This window comes from Limulus polyphemus, unplaced genomic scaffold (assembly GCF_000517525.1).
Source record: "Limulus polyphemus unplaced genomic scaffold, Limulus_polyphemus-2.1.2 Scaffold426, whole genome shotgun sequence".
In the NCBI taxonomy this organism is placed as follows: Eukaryota; Metazoa; Arthropoda; class Merostomata; order Xiphosura; family Limulidae; genus Limulus; species Limulus polyphemus.
The window spans coordinates 588,368-597,563 of record NW_013666036.1 but is presented as its reverse complement, the minus strand read 5'-3'; the positions used below and the strand labels follow the sequence as shown (position 1 = coordinate 597,563).

At 30.6% G+C, this 9,196-nt stretch overlaps 1 protein-coding gene across 1 annotated transcript in view; it reads left to right on the top strand.

The window, feature by feature from the left end:
• The first annotated feature begins 1,521 nt into the window (after positions 1-1,521).
• LOC106458189 (succinyl-CoA:3-ketoacid coenzyme A transferase 1, mitochondrial-like) overlaps positions 1,522-9,196 on the top strand; it is a 29,160-nt gene continuing 21,485 nt past the window's right edge. Inside the window, exons 1-6 of the mRNA XM_013917660.2 lie at positions 1,522-1,669; positions 4,198-4,306; positions 5,856-5,989; positions 7,094-7,186; positions 7,701-7,850; positions 8,476-8,582. Of these exons, the coding sequence (XP_013773114.1) occupies positions 1,565-1,669; positions 4,198-4,306; positions 5,856-5,989; positions 7,094-7,186; positions 7,701-7,850; positions 8,476-8,582 (698 nt within the window). The 5' untranslated portion in view covers positions 1,522-1,564. The remainder of the gene's footprint in view (positions 1,670-4,197; positions 4,307-5,855; positions 5,990-7,093; positions 7,187-7,700; positions 7,851-8,475; positions 8,583-9,196) is intronic.

Below are 9,196 nucleotides of genomic sequence, written 5' to 3'. Positions count from 1 at the left end.
GAAAGACTTGTTTCGTCAAAGTTTCGTCGGAACGAAGTTACGGAAAAATCAATTAACAAACGGAGACGTAACAATTTAATTTTCTCTTTTGTTTCACATGTACTTTTAATTTTCTGTCTCTTTCTTTTTATATATTCTTTTTTTTTAACTCTTCTGTATCTTTCCTCTTAACCTGCTTTTAATTATTTTATCATTTCTAATAAACTTTTGATCTTGCTTTGTGATAGGGTTGCTTTCTTGAAATTTAGTCAAATTTCTGTTATATTTTCAACAAAATAATCCCACTTCTGTAATATGTGTTGCAACGTGTTCTATGTTGAATGGGCTCTTTTGGATTATTTATCAAAATAATGCGAAGCTCAGTCCACGTAAATCTAACGAATTTAGTTCACCTATAATGTTTGCTACAAGCTACATTCACTTTTACGCTTGTTATAGGCCTAAGTTTATAAATACCATTGCTGTAGAAATTCCAAGACTAATGCCTACATAAAACTTACAAAATAAACTTAGTTAAAGAATTTCTTTGCTTCCAGTTAAATGAAATGAATAGATACGATAGATCTAACTTTTAACACAAAACTGTGAACAATTTTTTGTCACTAAACTCATAAATTTGCAGCAGATTCATTGACTGCTTCACAGTAAATCATTACCTTTCGTTATCTTGTACATATATTATACTCGCCTTCTACTCACTAAATGAACTTTTGACGTCATACAGTCATGCGCTCTCTAACAAGCATCTAAATCAAAACATTGAAAATTTTGTTTCCAAAAGTAATGCTTGGACGTTGGTAGTAATAAAAAACATATATATATATATATATATATCTGGAGTGTAAAGGTCGTTTATCTAAACTTTAATTCCAAAAGTAATATTGTGATAAGACACAACTGTATTGAAATTATGTTGTATACTTCTGTGCACTTTTGCTGCGGTATATATATATTTTAAATCTGATGATTGATTTGGAAGACCATATAGTTAAGAAAAGCCTGAAAAAGTTATAATTTAAGCATTATAGACCTATGCACTGGGCCCGGCAAGGCCAGGTGGTTAGGGCGCTTGACTCGCAATCTGAGGGTCGCGGATTCGAATCCCCGTCCCACCAAACTTGCTCGCCCTTTCGTTATAATATGACGGTCAATCCTACTATTCGTTGGTAAAAGAGTAGCCCAAGAGTTGGCGATGGGTGGTGAGGATTAACTGCCTTCCCTCTAGTCTTTCACTGCTGAACTAGGAACGGCTGTCGCAGATAGCCCTCGTGTAGCTTTGCACGAAATTCACAACAAACCAAACCAAAGCTATGCACTGATGTTAATTGATAACGTTCTTGTAACTTTTGGGTACGTGTTTATTTGGTGATAAGCGCAGAGCTACACAATGAGCTATTTGTGCCAACCACGGATCTCGAAACTTGATTTTTAGCGTCATAAGTCCATAGACTTGTCGTTGAGCCACTTCTTATCATATGTGTATGTGTGAGTGTAAAGTATCTAAATTGTATATACCACCGCATGAGGGCTGAAAGCCGATATTGCACTGGATCCTGGAAGTAACATGGCTATGTTTGTGGCCAAAGCTGGACGAGCTCTAATAAAAACGTTTGCGGAGAATCTTGTACCTGGATATACTGACTTAAGATTTTGTTTATCTTTATCAAAGGTAAGAAAATAAGAATAAAGAGAGCTTTATTGATTATAATGCAATGAAATATCCATTTTCAGAACTCATTCATGGGACTGTGTATTGGTTGTAAATGTAAGTTGTAACTTGTATATTTCTTTCTTACTGCTGTTACGTGATAATATTTTCAATGAAAGTTTCGTTGTACAAACATAAACTTTACACGCTCCACTGCGCGTCATTCACAGAGGCCCTAGTGTACCAATCAATCTCCTCTATTATCCCCAATTTCTGCTATAGTTAATAAATAATAAAAAATAAATGTTGGGACACCTGACTGTTAATGTTACTACCAAAACATATCCGCCAAGTTTGGTCCCCTACACAGCTTGAGTGTGAACACAGCTTCGGAAATGACACCCTGATTTATTTATTTGGAAGTGGGGGGATAATAATCACAAAATCTGATGCTAGATACAAGTACTTGGATGTGGGTGATCATCTGGGAATATTTTATCCCCATTTGGTACTCTTTCAAATAAAAAATGGGAAGGGCTATGCCATGTAGAAAGGACAGCTTCTTACCCCAGGCCACCCTGAGTCTGCCTGCCATGTTTGGGCCTTTTAGCTCCAAAACTGTAGAACTAGAACTTAGAAGGAATTCATGGACAAACAAATTAACAATGTGAATTAATGTAGTATATATGCGTTATGGTGGATGTGCTTTACTGGAGATTTTGTTTATTCTAAAGGTATGATGCATAATATTAAAAACCAATAACATTGGTGAATGTGCATAATTTAAGAGTCTATGAAAGAATTTTTTACATTATCTAGTTAACATGCATAATTACCAATGAATAAAATTCACATTGACTGGTTAATCTGAGAAACTTTATTTTTAAAAAGGAAATACACAAACATTCTCCAAGCACTAGTTAAAGTTCATAATGACTGATAAATATCTATATTTCATAAATATACACATTCACTGGAACATATATACATTTAACATGGGTGAAGAAGTGTGTCTTAAAATTAGCACATGAAAAATAGATGCTTGTTTTAATATTTTAAATGTGAAACCTACTGAACTTACAATTTAATCCTGAAAGTATTTCAATATGTCCTATGAAAGTTTTGTCTTGAATGGTTATTTTCTCCTTCAGACTCCAGACCAAATTTTAAGTCGAAGTACAATTTTTCATATTAATTTTAAAGTAAAACTTAAGAAAAGAAATGAAGAACAAGATAGGAACAACTTTAATTAAAATCCACAAGGCAAAATGTATTAAGATTTTGTTTTTCTAATTTATAAGTTCTAAGAACCTATGAGTGGAAACAAAGGATACTATGATATATGTACCACCCTACATCTGCTATATCCAATGCTGATGAGGCCTTTTGTTCAATACCAGTGTTCATCAAGCTGGCTGTTTAACATTACAATTAACAAATCTCCCTAACATTAAAGCATGTAGGCCTATTTGTGATTTTCTTGATTAATTGTTTTTTTTTTTGGGGGGGGGGTATTTATTTTATGTTGTTACTTTATGTACTGTAGATAATACTAATATAGTTGTTAGGATTTGGAATGTTTCACATGTGGAAGTTTCTATATATATTTGCCATTTTTAATCCTGTTCTCTTGTAAAACTATATACTAAGGAATTTTAATTTAAAAATTAAAGTATGTATTCCAAATGCAACAAAATTATATTCATGATTATTTTACAGTAAGCAATTATTTTTTAAAGCATTGACATAAGGTACATAAACTTTTAACTCTACTTTTAGAATGTGGGTTTGAAGTAGTTTTAGTGATATTGGCGCTTCCATTGATACGATGCAATAATGTACTATAAAGATCAGAAAAGCTGATTAGTGATGATAACATATTAAAAAATATATATACATACAAAAGAAAAGGTGTTAAGAGTTATTCAAACTAGACATCAACTGTTTAGCAAATATATTTTTTGATTCATTTCAGATTTTGTAATTCCTGACAATGAACTTTCACAGATAGTTACTAAATATTATAGGTTATTCTATTGTATAAATCTACAATACTATTATCAAAGATAAACCCTGCACATACTCAAAAATCCTTCATTAATTTTTTTTCAAAGAAAGAAGTATAAATTATAGGAGACTCCTGACTGAAAACAATTAACTTTAAAATCTCAGTATTGCTTTTACTCCTCATTGCAAAAACTTTTAAATTTTGATTTAAAATATTGAGAATTATTAACGTAGTAAATCTACTTAATCAAAATTATCACTTAAATGAAAGAGACATTTAGAAAGATGTTTTTTTTATCAGAGAAAAATTTCTAGACAAAGACCTGAATAAAATATTTGGATTTATAGGCCTCTGAAATGGAGTTGCAATGATACAAGTGAGACCATTATTCAAAGCACCCATTCATTTTTGTTTCAAGAAATTACATTTTCATTGTACTACTTAAACAATTAGAATGAATATTAAACAAGAATGATTTTTGAATTTTTCATAATGCAACATTATTTAAGGAGCATGATTAAAATGTAAACATGTGGTTTAGAGTTCTGTTGGCTGTTTTTCTACAAGTCCTAGAAGAAAAGCGGAATTATACAACAACCCACAGGATGCAGTCAAAGACATTTCTGATGGAGCAAAGCTTCTTGTTGGAGGTATATTTGTAGGTTTTGTACTGCTTGTGTTGCATGGTATTATTTTTATCTAAGGTGTCAGATAACTGAAATATATATTGGACGATGAATGAAGTGCTGGGTATTATGATTATTTGATACCAGCAACATCATAAAATACTGAATAATAATTGATGCTAAAACAAGAATAAATGAAAACATATTTTTGAAAAGATACTATTAGTGTGTAATTCTGTGTTAACGTACTGTGAAAGTTGTGTTGACCTAGTTACGTAAACAAGCATTTCAATGTTTTCTATGTTGTTTATCATTATGTAAGTTTATGCTACCAAAGTGTACCTGAAGAAACTGAAACAAATTTACAGAATTGAAAACAATGGCCTGTAAACAAAAAAATCACCTTCACTCAATTTTACAGAATTTTAACTGTTCATCATTAAATATCTCAGATATGAAAAACCTTTATACTACTGTGTATGTCCAAGCCCTCACCTAGGACTATTAAATCTGCCTTCATGTTCCAAAGATATGAATCATTTGTAATCTTCACTGACTACCAATATTCAAATATTTGTTTTTTGTTGTTTTCACCCTGATCTCTGACTTATTTGATTAATCCTTGGCTAACACAACTGTATTGGTTTCATCAACAAAGTTTTAAGTAAAGTTATTTATACATACACACATACGTACATACACTGTATAAAAATAATTTGATAATTTATTTTAACTAATAGGATAGACAATTAAAATAATTGCTGGAACAAGTGCGATGTATGCTTTTGTGTATATGTATGTATGTGTGTGTGTTAGCTGTAAATTAATGTTATTTGCATAGTTATATAGATCAACTTTCTTTTCTCATTAATGTTATAGATTAGAATTTTTTTGTTGTTTTTGGTAGCCTTATTAGGATAAAAGTTAAGTAAGCTAAATGCTGAATATGGAGTGCCATGTGTTTACAGGTTGAAAAAGTAACAAACAAACACATTTTGTACTGCAGGTACATATCACTACTCAGGATGCATATTTTATGTGTGTAATAACTATGCTGTGTATTTACTGTAACTTGTTTTAAACATGTAGTTAAAGTCAGCTATGTTTCCAATATAGAGATGTAATTATAGTACAGTCCACAGATTAGTTGCTTCTAATGATAAATATCTTGTGACATTAAGTGAAGCTTTTTCCACTTTCAAACTTTTTAATTTGAATGCATTAAAAATAACATTTAATTAAAGGATATTGATACATAACAGTCATTTTTGTTTGTTCATTGTTCTTGCACATCATATTATCTTACAAATATTTTGAAATTTCCACAGGAAGCTAAGAAAAAATATATAAAAATAAACGAAGTGTATGTTGGCTTTCAAAAATATAAACTTTGATATTTAAACAATTTTAAAATGTGTAAATGTGCTAGACATCAAATGCTACATGTTCTAAACTGGAAATTGCTTTATTTTTTATCCTAAATAAAAGTTAAACTAATTTATGTGTGTGGTAATAACTAAATTTTGTCTCTCTTATCAATCTTGTTTATAGTCTATCATTATTATTCTTTTAGGATTTGGCCTGTGTGGGATACCAGAAAACTTGATTAATGCTCTTCAAGCAAATGGAGCAACTGATCTTGTAATAGTGAGCAATAATGCAGGTATTGATACCTTCGGCTTGGGTATACTTCTTCAGACTAGACAGGTACTAGTTCAAAAATGTACAGATAACTATTTCTATGAGTTATTCATTGTGATGAAGTTCAAAACCAACTAGTTTTCTTTCCTGTTCATATGCTGTGATTTTGGTTATGAATGGTATTTAGAATAAGGTGTGAAAGAAATTATCCTTGTAAATGATACCCTGAAGACAAGTTTTTGAAAAGTCTTGTTTCATTTAACCTGTATATAGTGAACTAGGGTGTCCTTCAAATTCCACTGATTTCTTTTTATACCATTCATTACTTGTAGCTTCACACACTGCATCATGTTGAATAATAATATTTTCCATTTTAGGACACTCAGTGTAAAGTAATGAACTGATCAAAACACTGAGCAATATCAGTCATTTTCTACATAAAATGCATAAAGGGACCCCAACAGTAATTAGTGGAATTAATTATTTACGTCATTGATGGTATTTTTATTTACATTTTTTTATGTAACATATATTATTAGAAACCGTGTAACTAAAAAAAAAAACGGACCAAAATGCATTTACAGATGTTTTTTAATAAACCAATAGGGGTCATATGGGCACCAGTGGTAGGTCTAGAGTGGAGGTGATTTCATTATCATTTGAATTTTGTGTTTAATATTTCACTGCTGTATCAAAAAATCCACTTTAAAGTGTGTGATAACATGTTACATCTAAAGAAAACTGCAAAAGTTTAATGCCTTTTTTTTTAGAGTAATATTATCTGGTAGTGAGGAGCAGAGTCACATGACAACCATTGACTAATGTTGAAGTGTATAAATGTAAAAATTTGCATATCCATGTACATGTGGTAATACAATATATATGCAGATATTGTTTTCATGAGATAGTTATTAATCATATTGAAAAAATCATTGAAGAGGATTTTCAAATATTGAATGTATTTTTCACTACACTTTATTAAAAAAAATAAGAGTGGTACAAATGAACCTTGCCCTTGAAGTTATCTTTTAATTACTTATTACTGGTGCAAGTAAAAAAAGTTTTCAAACATTAGATGCATGAGTAAGTGTTTAACCCATAATATTACCATTGTTTAGCAAATATTAAAAATCAACCTTGTCTGTAAAGCTGTAATATTTTTTCATACAGGTGAAGAGGATGATCTCCTCTTATGTTGGTGAAAATGCAGAGTTTGCTCGCCAGTATTTAACTGGAGAGTTGGAATTGGAGTTTGTTCCTCAAGTATGTTTCTCTTCAGGTTTTTCTCAGGTTTAATATTCCCAGTGAAATATAATGAGCTATTGTTATTTTGAACAACATACTTTAATGTACAAATTTATGAAAAATTATAAAAAACCTTTCTCGTTATTCTAATACTGTTTTAAAATAGGTACTTAATAACTGCTGAACACTGTTGTTCTTTTGTATGAACCACCAATATATTGTAAATTTGTTACAATTTTGAAAGTTGGTAAAACCAATGAGGTTGAATATCCTTGCTGTAAGATTTCAAAAGTCTGTTTCTTTATTTTTATAAAGACTTGTTCATAATTTTTTTATTTCCTAAACAAGTAATTTTACTATGGTACACTTGTGTTCTGCTACTGTGTATTGTTGATAATCTGAAAAAAAAAGTTTTACAACAGTTAAAGAACAAGTTTTTTATAAATATAATTTTTCCTGGATTATTATTAGTATTTTCACAGTAGGTTTAACAAAGACTGAGTTTTAACAAAAATATTGTTGTATGTTGTAGGGTACCCTTGCAGAAAGGATCAGAGCTGGAGGTGCTGGTATCCCAGCTTTTTACACATCAACAGGTTATGGTACTATGATCCATGAAGGCGGAGCTCCATTAAAGCACAACCCAGATGGAACAATAGCCATCCCTAGTGAAAGAAAAGAGGTACTTGCTTAGGGAAACTAATAAACAGCAAAGTATATTTTGTTCAGTTAGGTAAAATTTGAGAATGTAACTTGTTTGTAGAAGGGTCAAAACCTTGTGAAACTAAGGAGTTATATAAAGCTAGTACTGAATGAGAATCGTATGTTTGTACTGGGTGCATATTTAAAGGTTTTTTACATAATATTTTGTAGTTTCAGTATAGATAATTCTACATTTCTAAACAAGAAAAAACATTTTGCATTCATTGAATAGATTTCTTTACATAATTAACTTGTAATTCACCCTTAATTTAAGCTTCTAAGGTCCTAGTAATTACTGTATCTATTTTATTTGTTGCTTTGTAGATTACTAATTCCCTTTTATTTTCTTACTAGTAATTTTCCTCATTATTTAAAAGTTTTCATTGTGCTATTTGCTTTCACTTTAGAAACTTGTTACATGAGTTATTTCAAAGACTTGGATAAGTAAACCACAGAGCCTTGGGAGCTATTAATGTGTGTGGATAGGCTCAAGTGATATTAACTTTATCAATTGATGTTCTATGTTTTCCTATGGCCAAGGAATTTGGAAATCTTATTTTCCTGTGTATACCACCTTGAAAACAAGTGTTTACATTTATTTTCAGGAAAGAATTTTCAATGGACGTCACTATGTGATGGAAGAAGCCATCACTGGAGATTTTGCTTTGATAAAAGCCTGGAAAGCAGACAAAGCTGGAAATCTACTTTTTAGGCAAGTAATCATTAGTTTTAATGTTTTGTAACTCAAGAAATATGCTGAACAAACAATGAGATTATTTAACAGTATTTTATTCTGCTAAATGAGAGTCTAAGTTGAATTAGCAATGTCTTATAGTTGTTAATTATCACTTTAATTAACCTTTTGGCACCTTGTAAGGTGCATCTGTTGCCTAGGAGCAAAATTGAAACATTGTGTCAAGCATTATGTAGAGAAACACTTATAGTCATTCTTCCACACATTTTTTAAAAACATTTCAGGTTGAAATTTATTCAATAAAAAGTTTATATTTAATTTTATACTTAAAAATGTATAAAAAAACAAAATTTGGATTTTATGTTGATTTCAAGTTCTTTAAATCAAAACATTAGTATTTGTCAACTTCCAGAATTTTTTCTGAGTATAATGCCCGTGGGAGAAAAGTCAAAATTGGTTTGAGCAAGATGACACCAAGATGAACCTTGTAGCTTGAAAACAAGTCTAATTTTTTTTATTTTACCCAATCACTGTTTAGTAACTTCTGTTCTCATGTAAATTGCCTACATTTCAGCTTTGTGAAATCATGGGCTTAGTGATCTAGACATGTTATGAAAGCTCTTTTTTTTTTT